The sequence below is a fragment of the Mus pahari genome, chromosome 13, assembly GCF_900095145.1.
Source record: "Mus pahari chromosome 13, PAHARI_EIJ_v1.1, whole genome shotgun sequence".
Taxonomy (NCBI): Eukaryota; Metazoa; Chordata; class Mammalia; order Rodentia; family Muridae; genus Mus; species Mus pahari.
In genome coordinates, this window is record NC_034602.1 from 88,784,302 (window position 1) to 88,797,809 (window position 13,508).

The 13,508-nt window shown below is 43.1% G+C and overlaps 1 protein-coding gene across 11 annotated transcripts in view; it reads right to left on the reverse strand.

Annotated features, from left to right (window-relative positions):
- Sec31a (SEC31 homolog A, COPII coat complex component) overlaps positions 1 to 13,508 on the reverse strand; it is a 57,423-nt gene that overhangs the window by 19,585 nt on the left and 24,330 nt on the right. For 10 of the 11 annotated variants that reach the window (XM_029544918.1, XM_029544923.1, XM_029544917.1 and 7 more), the window contains exons 9-18: positions 12,823 to 12,984; positions 12,490 to 12,642; positions 12,051 to 12,284; positions 10,142 to 10,216; positions 8,390 to 8,428; positions 7,857 to 7,934; positions 5,469 to 5,544; positions 4,464 to 4,642; positions 2,104 to 2,230; positions 1,306 to 1,451 (exon numbers count right to left, since the gene is read on the reverse strand). In XM_029544918.1, coding sequence (XP_029400778.1) covers positions 1,306 to 1,451; positions 2,104 to 2,230; positions 4,464 to 4,642; positions 5,469 to 5,544; positions 7,857 to 7,934; positions 8,390 to 8,428; positions 10,142 to 10,216; positions 12,051 to 12,284; positions 12,490 to 12,642; positions 12,823 to 12,984 — 1,269 coding nt within the window. The remainder of the gene's footprint in view (positions 1 to 1,305; positions 1,452 to 2,103; positions 2,231 to 4,463; positions 4,643 to 5,468; positions 5,545 to 7,856; positions 7,935 to 8,389; positions 8,429 to 10,141; positions 10,217 to 12,050; positions 12,285 to 12,489; positions 12,643 to 12,822; positions 12,985 to 13,508) is intronic. The other variant, XM_029544921.1, reaches the window with a different exon arrangement.

Below are 13,508 nucleotides of genomic sequence, written 5' to 3' on the forward strand. Positions count from 1 at the left end.
CTGCCTCTCATAGACAGTCCTCAATCTGCCAGACACTTGTCCAATGATCTCAGACACGAAAAGATCCAAACTAAAGGTGATGGGCAGGTACCCAATTACAGAGTTGTCTCCTGGCAAGCAGAGGAGCCATGTGCAAGCATGCATGGCATGTTTCCTGCAACATCACTACTTCGCAGTCTCACAAGAGGCACGAGACCTCCAGAGTGCTCACTTGTTCATGTTCAACACCCCTCCAAAGGCTGGCTCTACTGAGGAGTGGCAGAACCTGGAAGATGTGTGGCCTAAGGGAGGCCCTTAGGTCCCTGAGGGTACCCCTTGAGGGAGCTGCTTAGGTCTCTTTTTTTGCTCATCTGCCTCCTGTAGCTCAGCCATGTGTTCTTGCTATAATATGCTGCCCTTGCCAGAAACCCAAAGCCATGGGCTACGTACCCAACCTTTAACAGGACTCTCCAAACCATGAACCCAAATAAAGCCCTTTCTCTGTAAAAGTCAACTGGTCCAGTCATTTCATTACAATACTACAGACTGACTAATTATGGTTGTGGCAAAAGCTGTGGAGCTGTTCTTGGAGAGCAGATCTTGTAATGGAAGGTCTGCTCTGAGGGAGTGTGCAGGACCCCTTCCCTCAATCCACAGGTGGGAAACATGTTACTTCTCAGAAGCATTTGGAATGAGAAGACTGCTTTAAACAAACAAACAAATATGACTTCTAGTTTCAAAAAAATGATCTGTAAAACAACAACTCTGGATAAATTTTTTTTCTAGACAGAAAAATAAATACTATACTAAGATATCACAAGACTGCCTACTAGGTGCCTTGGGAAATTTTAAGCTCTACTTGAGGCCTAGGGCAGTCTCCACAGTTTGTCTTTCTCTCTAGTCTGTGTGGTAGAGCTAACCTGAGTTCCGTTTATCTCGTACCTCACACTCCCTGATCATAAGTACTCTCCTCAGTGCTGGAGTGCCTCCCATTCTCCAGCCCATACTGCCGCTCTCTGCCAGAGGTAGGGGCTTAAAGGGAAGGCAGCTAAACCCTTGGCTTCTTTCAATGTTCCTGCCTGCCACCTACTGCTCCAGGTAACTGTCACACACCATCTCACCCGATGGCTTCATCCACACCTGACTAGCCCTCCATCTCACACCTGGCTTCTTCGAAGATGACAATGAGCACAGAAGCTGATGCATCCAGAAGCTGTAAGTCAGGTGAAAGTAGCAAGCTTCCAGAACAAAAGCATTTCTAGCTCAATGCTCAGTCAGCTGAGGTCACGCTGAAACACAAGCAGCTTTGGTTGCAAAGACACTAACCTGGAGAGACAAGGGGCTGCTGCCATCCTGAGCTTTTGTCCAGCAAGCAACTAATCTCTCTACATTCCCTGCACAGATGTAACAGAGGCAGGCCTGAGTCCGCAGGAGGCTGTCTCCCTCTCTTTCCAGCCTGGTTCCCAGGAGATCTGTGAATCAAGAGAAAGGCAACGTAAGGTGAGAACCACCAGCATCTGTATGTGAGGCTTCCGACAGTATCTTCGGAAGCGTGGACTAGATTTATAGCCGGGAACGTCTAGGACCAGAGAGAAACAATCATCCTATGTGCTCCGATGTCTAACTACAGAACTGCTCTGCTCTCCAGCAAGTAGATTACAAAGAATAAATGGGAAAATCTGAACAAAAACTCCGAAAGCACACATAGAAGAAACTGTGTGTGGCGCCTCAATGTACTACAGATACAAGATTTCACAACACTGCAGTAAATAACCATGCCAGCAAGAAAGCTCTGTGTTTCCTCAGCCACCAAGTTAGCCCTGGCCTGCAATGATAATTACCTGTTACAATTATACACCGGTCCCAACTATTGTCTATTGAAATTACTTTTAAATGACATATTCATTCTTGCCACCCCCTCCTTCTGTCCGTCCGTCTGTCCCTCTCTCTACCAAGAATCAAATTCACCACAGTGAATATGTTAAACAATAAATGAGTACTGCCTACTTTTGTATTTTACAGCTCTTATCTGTGACTAGACAAAGATTTCTGGTAAAACCCCTGAACCGTGTGGCCACCTATGTTCCAGTTACACGGGCAGTTTGTTTGCAGCTTGTTTCTTACCGCACAGGGCCGAAAACTCGTCTGGTTTAGCATAAGTGAGGACTGCAGCTAAGGCCTCTCTCCAATTTTTAAGATCACAGGATTCAACAATCTCCTTCCAGTTTTTCATCACCACTGCAGTGATAAGCTTGGAAAAGGAAACAGGAGACATGAGGATGAGCTAATCTTTATACTCCTGCAGCACTGTGGCCTAACCTAGAGCAGTCACTGCCACCGTGTCCCATACCTTTCACAATGACTACCTATGGTTTTCATGACAAATCAAACAGCAGCATGGTGACACATGCTCTGAACCAAATAACAGACACTGTTTTCCTTCAAAAAGAAAATTGCATCAATGTATTTTATAAAGGGCCTCAGAAGAAAGCATACAAAGAAAACAGAAAGATGTTCCTGGGTCTAATGAATCAGGAAATGTTGTCTAAGCATTTCAATCCTGGGAGACATTATTGGAAGGACAAGGACCTTCATAAAGAAAGGTCAAAGACCAGGGCAGAGCCAGTATGAAGGCGAAGCAGGAGCATTTGTTGTCAGCCTAAGGACCAAGGCTAAGGACGCAAGGTTACCCCCAGGTCCTCCTTGTAGAGGAGAATCAACTCATGCAAGCTGTCCTCCATGGCATATGTGCATGCATGTGTGCACACACAAAAACCATAAAATGTAAAGCAAACCCCAAAGCCTTCAAGGCTTAGGCAGCGCAGCGTGGAAGGTGGGAGTGACGTGCAGCCAGGACAGAGGGGCACGGACAGACTCAGGATTATAATAACTTTACAACATAATATCCAGGCTGGGCATGGTGGTGCATGCCTTCAATCCCAACACTAAAAAGGCAGAGGCAAGTGGATCAAGGCCAGCCTGGTCTACAGAGTGAGTTCCAAGACAGCCAGGGCTACACAGAGAAACCCTGCCTGGAAAAAAATTTCCAAAACTAATTTTCTGAAACATGGAAAATAACATCAAGATTAAAAATGTTTAGAGCTATGCCAGAGATTCCAGTAACCAAATAATCAAAACTCTGTACAAATCTTTAGGCATGACAGAGGTTTTACTCACTATAAAGCAATGCTGTCTGCCATATGAAGAAAACATGACAATGAGCCTCAGCAGTTCCAGATCGGGACAGAACACATTGTGACCATCAACTACTGTAGAATAATTAAAGACATTCTTTTTGTTTTTGTTTTTGTTTTTTTCGAGACAGGGTTTCTCTGTATAGCCCTGGCTGTCCTGGAGCTCACTTTGTAGACCAGGCTGTCCTCGAACTCAGAAATCCACCTGCCTCTGCCTCCCGAGTGCTGGGATTAAAGGCCTGCGCCACCACGCCCGGGTAATTAAAGACATTCTTAACAGTCCTGAACAATGCAGGAGAAGCTGACATTGCAATAGTGCCTACAAAGATGACAAGTGTATCTATGTGTGATCTCGATTCTGTCAGGAACAGTCTACAGACATGCAGAAAGGCATGGGAAGCTGTGCACCAACTTCTGGAAAAGGTTAAGAGACAACTACATTGTTTACCTTAACATTTTCTACATTAAACCTCTGGAAATGTTTTACTATTTTAGAGGGGAATCAAAACACTAGAATTGTTTCACATCAAAACATAAACTCCTGCCGGCCGTGGTGGCGCATGCCTTTAATCCCAGCACTCGGGAGGCAGAGGTAGGCGGATTTCTGAGTTCGAGGCCAGCCTGGTCTACAGAGTGAGTTCCAGGACAGCCAGGGCTANACAGAGAAACCCTGTCTCGAAAAACCAAAAAAAAAAAAAATAATAATAATAACAAGCCAGGCGTGGTGGCGCACGCCTTTAATCCCAGCACTCGGGAGGCAGAGGCAGGCGGATTTCTGAGTTCGAGGCCAGCCTGGTCTACAGAGTGAGTTCCAGGACAGCCAGGGCTATACAGAGAAACCCTGTCTCGAAAAAACCAAAAAAAAAAAAAATAATAATAATAATAATAATAACAACAATAATAACAACAGGACACAACCTTCATAAACAGAATAACAAGCAGTCTTTAATTCTGACACTTGGGAGGCCAAGGCAGAAGGACTGAAGTTACAGGGAAAGCCTGGGCTATGTAGCAAGATCCCAGCTGAAAACTAAATATAATTTTTGGGGGGAATGGCAGATTTGAGACAGGGTTTCTCTGTGTAGCCCTGGCTGTCTTAGAACTCATTCTGTAGACCAGGCTGGCCTTGAACTCGGAGATTACTAGCCTCTGCCTCCTGAGTGCTGGATTAAAGAATGTACCACCATTTCCAGCTAATATAAAATTTTGTAAAGTACATCTGTATTTAAGTGTGTGTGTGTGTGTGTGTGTGTGTGTGTATGCTACTGTTTATTTTGAAAAATAACATACCCTGGTAATTTTGCTTTGGGATTTTGCGAAGTATTTCTTTTGTGTTTGAGCCAAGAGTTCCTGTCCACCTGCTATGGCTAATATAATAGCATCAGCCATTCGGTTATCATGTAAACAAAGGTCAACTGCACTCTCAAAATTGCCTGTCAGCAAGGCCCGGGTAATTAGACCATCAATATCTGTAACAAGAAAACATAGCATCCACATTAAATAGAGTCTGCTACCAAAAACAATTACAAGAAAACTATGTATAACAGATTTCATACACAGACAAATGGAGAACACAGTGCTAATTTATTACTAGCAGATTAAATTTCTAAACAAGCTGTTAGTACTTATGCAAGTTATGGAAGCAAGCCAGGAAGTATATGTTGGGAGCCGACTCCCAGCAGAAAGCGGCCATCATCTCCGCAGCCATCTCGGGCTATGTACTCACAGGTGGTACTTTTCCACCCTGACGAGAGACTTGTTTTCCTAGCGTGATGTTTGTGCAAGAAGCCCACCCCAGCTGAACACACTCTGATAGCATCTTGGTTTTCTCCCATACATCCTGGACCTGTGGTTAAGTGTCTCCAGCTGCACTCCCCAGCGACTGCATATATACCCATAGTTGCCTTTCAATAAAGGAGACTTGAGATTTGAGAAGACAGTCTTCACTCTTCAAGTTTCTTGCCCCTCAGTCCCCACTCTCTCTGTTACAGACCCCGTTGACTGACCCAGGACTGGGTCAAGTATACACACAGCACTCTCTGCATTAGTAAAGATCACTTAGGTGAATGAGAGCTCACCACCCTTTCCAAGACAAGTTCTTTCCTAAACCGGCCTCCCAACAACACATTCTAGTTATGCCTATTGGTAGTCAACTGAAATCCCAGGTCTTGTGAGGATGAGACAGGAGGATTTTGAGTTTGAAACCCTCAGTAGTCTGCAGTACAGACTCACACTCTCTTTCTCTAATTTACGCTAGAAGATGACCACTTTTACGTCTACACCAATGGCACTTACCCCCACTGACAGAGATGTTAAACGTCCCTCCTGCTGAGGGCAGAAAGTCACAATCCTGTTTTTCCTCTTTAATTCGCTAAAGAGATAAAAGGACAAATTTAGCAAAATGGAAACCAAAATAATTTACTGCTAAAAAATTCTGTGTGATTATTCATCTCCGTAGAAGATGATACACCAAGTTGTTTCACAAAGTTCCCACATCCAAGTGTAGACTAGAACCCGGGCCCTTCCTGACCCATGAATCCCATATGAAATGGAAATAACCCAGTCATCCGAGACACCAAGTCAGGGGTGCACACGCGCTACGCATTAGGAAAAGATGCTGTCAAAAGTAAACGACCCCCAACCCTGATCCCTTCAAGGATGCAAACAAAATCACACGCTTTTGGTTCTAGCGTCTACAGGTTTGCTACAAAATCTCTCTGTCAAAGTTAAATGACAAAAACAAGTCACTTGGTGTCTTCAGTACAAAAGCAAAGCAGGACCTGGGGCTGGGGCCGACTCACTTACAGAGCACAAGCCCAGCCGGAGGGTGTGGTCTCCAGAGCCACAAAAACCAAACAGAAAAGGCAGTATAACCATTTTCTAAATATACAAAATTAAATTGTTCATCTCACTTTCCTTTAAATTAGATATATATGGAACAGGTCACACCCTGGTTGTATGTGTATATGTGTATACATATAATCCTATTGTAAAGGTAACAAACTGTGTGACTCAATTAAAAATCTGAATACAAAAAGATCTGAAATTCAAAACAGCAAACTTTCAGATCAGGGACTTGTAAAGACTATGCAGACATCCCAAGTCTTTTCTTTTACATGAAAACAAAGTTATCCTACATGACATCAAACATCCACACCTGCATCTGCGCTGCCTACACTCCAGAATGTTACATCCTCGAGTGGGGTTCAGCCCAGGCTCATCTAATGCATGGAACTCATAGCTCTTACAGCAGGAGGCTAGTCCTCCCTCCTCCCCACTTCAGTATCTAAAGTTTAGAAAAGAACTGGCAGTTTACATTAACCACGCTGAGGGGTGAACCAGCTATCCACCCTCACTATCTCTGTTCACCAAGTTCCCAGAACAGGTACTTTCAGGGCTGGAGGTACACATCACTGGGAAAAATACAGACCTGGGATGTATGAAGGCCTGGGTTCAATCCCCAGGACCGTACAAACATCGTTTTTCCTTTTTCTAACAGCATTTTCAGATGTGCTTTCTATACACAACTAATAAACCTTTACTTATGAATTCCTGAGATATTAGTAGGGCCCCAAATGCATAATTTCTATGTACTGAAAAGCTCAAATATACAAGTTACTATATTGAAAAGCAAACAATATCATCAAGACAGAAGGGAAGATTCTTTTGCCGCTTGCCTCGTTTATTTCAAGCCTTTGGAGTCAGCACTGAAGACATTTTTTGGCTAAGACATCATCTCATCATTGATGGATGACTGCGTGCATGACCAAGCAGGTCTTTCATCTGGTAAGTCAGTTAATCTGTCTGCGTGCAAACCACATGCTTGTAGGCACCTATCAAGTTCCCTAGGTATCTCCAAAACTAGTTCAAAGGTTGAGGAAGATTTTACAAAGCTCCTTATTTCCTTCATAAATTCTAAGACTTGATTTCAATAGAAAACATATTTTATAATCAGTTTGTAGTAGCCCTAATCATTCATGAATCATGTTTCATAGTCAAGATATTCCCCTATCATAAAAGGCAATGGAAAAGTCAAAGATTAGATATGAAATAAGAACCTGATTAATTTTCCAAGATTAAATAAAATTAAAAAGCAAAAAAAGTAAATTCTAGAGTTAGTTGTTAGTTGGAGGGAGAAAGAAAGAGAATCAAAGGGAAACCAATTAATGATACAAGCTTGTATTCAAGGTCTCTTCTCAATTAGCTTCAGGAATTACCAAGCACAGCTAAGAACAAGTGTGACTCATCACAGTGGGTTTAGTTTTATAAAATACTCTTTACTGGTGTTCCAAGTGCAGGACTAACTGAGAAGCCTCTATCGCTGACAGTGAGCTATACAAGTTAATGCGCCAAGAAAACAGCATTAAGCTGACGCGCAAGGCAAGGCAACTGCACTTTCAAAGAAAATCTCTCTTCACTTTAGCATCTGGCAGCCTCCTGAGCCAGTTAAGGATATCTCACATCTGCTGCTAATTTTAAGCCATACAATCCAGAAGCTGGGCCAAGGAACTAGAGCACAGAGATACTTCTGTTAAGTGAGGTGAACAGAATCTTACCCTAAACATACATGAGGAAACAATACATTCAAACACAGTTGGCAACAATTAGTCAACAATGTCCAAAGTTTCAAGTGAGATCCACAATTATCACACAGTTGTCCAAAAGAATATAAAAAATCAGTACCTCTCCCAAGAGCTGCTCTTCAGCAGCAGGACTTTCCTCCCCATCACTCTGCGCTACTTGGTCAGAGTCCTTAAGAGCCTTTGGTACATAAAACAATCAGAGGAGTTGAGGAATGTAGCATCAAAGGTTATTAGTGACAAGAGAGACGAAGCCCCAACCAACCACATCCAGAGCTTGATCATGAGGAGGGAGCAGGCAGGCAAATGTATTCCAGAAACAACATTAACAGGAGAGCAAGAACTATCACGGCCAGTGTCCTCCTTCCAGGTACCGCATGTCACGTGACATACAAGAGCTTTACCTTATGTATCTGAACAGGCATTGTCAAAGTTTTCCCTTTTATAAAGTTCAAATATATCAAGAGTGACATGCTTTAACAGCTCAACTTAGGGTGACAACTATAAACTTACTAAAATACTTAGAACTGGTATTTTTTAAACCAGGAAGCAAAAGACATCAACTTCTCAAGTTACCCTTCCTTGTCAAAATTTAGGCAAACTCTCACAAGACAGCTATTTTTACGGCCTTCTTACCACGTCGGATCCGTCCACTTTGTTCAAGGCCAAAGCAATCTGAAAGAAAATAACAACTCACCTACTAAACAGAATTCTAGTTCAGGGCGAACAGCAAGGGTTAGTGTTCCCCCCGCTCAGCAGACCCCACAGTCTTATCACGGATAGTATGCTAGGGAAGCGAGGATCTGTGCAGAGCTCGCTTTACTGGCTCTAGTTCCAGCTACATGGAAGTCTACTGTCAGATAGTCAGCTCTGCTGTCTAATCACAAAATCAGCCTTCAAAGAAACATGCTTTCTTGTACTACATTATTTTAAGTAACTAGAAGTAACGTTTTGTTGTTGTTTACTCTTTAACCGGGGCTTGCTATGCAGCCCTGGTTGGTCTGGAACTCAGAGAGCCGCTGCCTCTGCCTGCTGAGTTGAGTGCTGGCTGGGTTTAGAGCCTGTGCCACTCTGCCTGCCTTACATGTTTTAAAAAGACAAATTGCTTTCAAGTATTTTGATAAGGATTCTATTTCCTAACTTTTTGTTTCCAGGCATGCAAGTAAAACTTAAACCTCCTGAAAACTCAGAAAAATCAAGAGCATCAAGGAGTTACCACTAAAAATAAAATCAAATAAACACCTTAAAGGCATAAGCAAAGACCCTAGCAGAGTGGCCAAGATGAGACTCTATCCCACGTGCCCTCAGAGGGTGCACACTAGAGAGCACACACCATTTAGGAAGTTGTGTTTTCTACAGAAAAGTTCAGTTGCTGGCAAAGGTGGTGACAGCACAGAAAATGAGGTGCTCCCAAGGTCTCTGTGGCTTGTCTTTACTGCTACTGCTGCTCATGCCAACACGGACACAGCTGGGACCCTTTCTGAGAAGAAGACAAAACTATAATGTGTTTTCCTCCATCAAAAAGGGAATTCAATTCTTTCAAAACTACAAAAGCAAACTACTTGTACTGTGTTTACTTAGGCCTGGGACAATTCAACCCCATTCCTGTAAACTGTTAGCTGGCTAACAATGTGCCATTTAAAAATTCCATGACAGGGCTGGAGAGACGGCTTAGAGGTTAAGAGCAGTGATTGCTCTTCCAGAGGTCCTGAGTTCAATCCCCAGTAACCACATGGTGGCTCACACCCATCTATAATGAGATTCAGTCTATCTGAAGACAGCGACTGTATACTCAAATAAATAAAATTAATGAATCTTAAAAAACCAAAACAAACAAACAAACAAAAACCCTCCATGATAGTCAGGCCAAGGTGTGCACACCTTTAGTGTCAGCACCCGGGAGGCAGAGGCAAGCGAATCACTGTGAGTTCGAAACCAGCCTAGTCCATAGAGAGTTCCAGAATGGCCAGGATTACACAGAAAACCCTGTTTGAAAACGTTTAAAAAAAAAAACAGGCAAAGCACTGAAAAGCTAGGGTGGGAGTGTGCAGTGGCTCAGACAGTGTCTATTTCCCTCGTGAGCCACAAGGAGTGGGAAGACAGCACTATAGCTCCCCACCGGTAACACCCCAATAAAAGTTCAGTGTGTGGGGCTTTCTGTCAAGGCCAAAGTATTCCTGACAATTCAGTCTGAGTTAAAGATGGTTCTGGCAGCTTCTAAATCCAGCCAGAAAGTGGAGTTTTGCATTTGAACAACTTATTGAAAACAAGTATGAATTCTTAGTAAATGTTTATTGACTGATTTGATAAAATCTGTATAGAACTTGATAAAAACAAAAACACTAAGTGTTTCACTGAGACAGTCACTTGACTTTCTCGGGGACTCACCTTCTTCCCCAGATCTTCTTTTCTGTATCCCAGAAGCTCAAGGCATTTTCCACGAGAATCCTCCTCAAAGTTTACCTTTTAAAAGAGACAGTATCTTCAAACAAAGACCTACATTTTAAACCTACAAATTGACCAAATTCCAAATCAAACTATTAAACAATCAAAAGTCTACAAAATGTTGAAAATTCACTGTTCAAAGTGATTTGAACTCTAAAAGCTGCTTTTTTTTTTTTTTTTTTTTTTTTTTAAAGATTTATTTATTTATTATATGTAAGTACACTGTAGCTGTCTTCAGATACTCCAGAAGAGGGAGTCAGATCTTGTTANGGATGGTTATGAGCCACCATGTGGTTGCTGGGATTTGAACTCCGGACCTTCGGAAGAGCGGTCGGGTGCTCTTACCCACTGAGCCATCTCACCAGCCCTAAAAGCTGCTTTTTAACCTGTGTCGGTCTGTGCATGCTGAGTTGAGTGCTGGCAGGGGTCAGGGGATACCAGTTCCCTACAGCTGAGGCTGCAGCAGACTATGCGGTCCCTAACCCAGTGCAGGGACCGTTCATCTGAAAGAGCCACCTCTCCCGTACAATTCTAGACTGGGGATGGCTTACTTCACACTGGGGCTCACTATATAGCCTTGGCTGACCTAGGACTTGGTATGTAGACCAGACTGACCTTGAACATACAAAGTGTCACCTGTCTCTGCCTGCTGAGTGCCACCACATGCCTAAATAACTTCTTTTAAAAACTAGTGTTTTGTTTGTTTGAGACTGGATCTCAGGTAACCCAAGCCTCAAACTCAGAAGCTCTGTGTTGCAAACAATAATCCTGCCGTCTTCACCTTCCTGCCTCTGACTCTCAACTGTTGGGGTTACAGGCATGGGCCCCCAGGTCTGCTGGGTAAGTCAGCTATTTTTTTAATGCTAAGAATGTGTAACTAATCATTCTGGATAAGTAAGGGTTATATTTTTACATATAATTTTGTTAAATACAAAGTAATTCATGTTCAATGGTTTCATGATAAAGTAAAACAGTGTATAGAGTATTCAATATCCAAAACCTTTTTCAAATCTCCCCCCTAAACTGGGCATGGTGGCCCACACCTGTAACCGAAGCTCTAGGGAAGCCTCTCTTGAGGCCTTCCTGCTCAACACAAGAACTGTATGTACAATGAGACCCTGTCTCAAACACAAACAAAATCTTACTCCTAACCAAAAAATCATAATTGTAGAATTATAGAATTTAACCTTACTGTATTCAAGATTGGTTTTCTTGAAAAAAATCAGTATCAAGAAACATCTGTGAAGGCAAAATGCGCAGAGGAAACTCTTAGTCTGCTATGAAAAGACGAAGGTTTTTCCCTTTGGCTCTTCTGAATCAGCAGGAAGGAAAATGCCTCCAACCTTCTCCCCATCCCTCTCCCCATGCTCACTAGCCAGGTCTATGACAGATACTCAATATTTTACATTTTTATTATAGCCCCTCTCGGGTTCTAATGTTAAGTCTGCTTAGTGATGTCTCTCTTCTTTAAATTATTTCCACACTCTTTAGCTTAGACTGACATAAGAGATCATGTTATATTCTCAGTTTCTAAGTTTTTCTGGCCTCTGAGACAAGGTCTTGCTGTAAGGCCTGGCTGGCCTTGACCTTGGCATCCAAGTGCTGGCATTACAGGTGTGTGTTACCATGCCCAGCTTGGGCTTCTTGAATTTCATCTTGCATTTCTGAAGTCACACTATCTCAAATGTTTCTTGAAAAGGATAACAGATTTTGATTCTAATATGAATAATTTACTGATAATGAAAACTACCTTTAGAGCCAGAGAAACTAAGCAAATAAATGTGTTTGCTGTAAAATGAATGTGCATGGACACACACACAGGAACAAAAATTAAAAATAAACCCAACTTTACCTTCAAGAAGGACCACACATTTTTCTCAAACTCGGTCTGGGAAGCCTCGATCTTTTTCTGGCAGTAACCGATGAAGCCCTGAGACTGCACAGCATGCTGCAGCTGCGCCGACCGGCTAAGAAAGTCCTTCTCTGTCACCACCTGACTGATGAACACGGGCTGCCGCCTCTGCTGCTCAGCTCCCTGCTGCAGCGGCACTGCAACGTTCTCAAAAGTCACCAACTTCCCTCCAAACTGTGAAGGACAAATGAGCTCGTAAGCTGTCAAAAGTCAAAACTGTGCCCCACTGACAGGCCCCCCCACAACCCAGAGCCTCAGGCTATCCATCCTTCAGCTGTCCTGTGCAGTTGGCACAAGCCACCCTGGATAGGCAGTACTTTGTGCTGTCCCACAATTCCTCAGCAGCACGCTGCCCTGACCATAAAGGAAATCCACCTACTGAGAAGGAAGCGCCTACAGGTCTCCGGACCCACTTGGGAGGCTTCTTCAGGGGCAGCACTATGCTGTGCTGAGCAGTCTGCTGTGGGATTTGTAATGGAGGGAGAGGTTGTCCTGTGCCGAAGGGATCAAGATTCCCAAAAGATGATGAAAGCTAGTTTAAAAAAAACAAAAAACAGTAACCTATGCAAACTGTGTTGCAACTTTTCAACAACAAAATATCTAACAATTATCCACTAAAGTGACATTGCTGGTTGGTAAAATCACTTTATAAATAACTGCACACATTTCTTTCTCAGTCCCGACCATCAAAAGCCTTAATGCTGCCTGTTACCTTGTCAACTTGTTTCTGCCGTAAGCCGTCTACGCTCCCTCCCATGATGGAATAGACACTGATCCGTCCATCAAAGGAAGCAGCGGACAGGACAGCAGGATTTCGAGGACACCACTGGATATCAAAGCACCACTGTGTGTTGGTGGGAAGTTCATATAATACCTAGTCCGACATAAATAAAGTACGTAAAAGTTAGAAAAAGGTATAGTCAGGCCATAAGCAAAGTAAGTAAGGCTGGTAAAAAGTGCAGTTGAACATTTTCTTTAAGAAAAAGTCTTAGCAAGTTCTCCGCACAGCAGTGACCCTGGGATGGTCCACTAAGGACAGGAGTGCTACTCAGTAGTCTGTTTTCCTACAATGTCAAGAGAAGGCAAACAACATTTTACCAAATTCAAATGCTTGCCCCCCCCCCCCAAAACTGGTTTTGCCTGGAGAGATCCACATAACTATATTTAGGTCATTTAAAGACCAAACTGTATGAGCTGGTGAGATAGCTAAGTGGTTAAAGCATTGGCTGGTCTTCCAGAAGTCTTGAGTTCAATTCCCAGCAACCGCATGTGGCTCACAACCATCTGTAATGGGATCCGATGCCCTCTTCTGGCCTGAGGATGTATACATAAAAGAACACTTTAAGGATGACCATTGTGTGGATACTTCATTCCTCCTTAGAATAAGGAACAAAATAC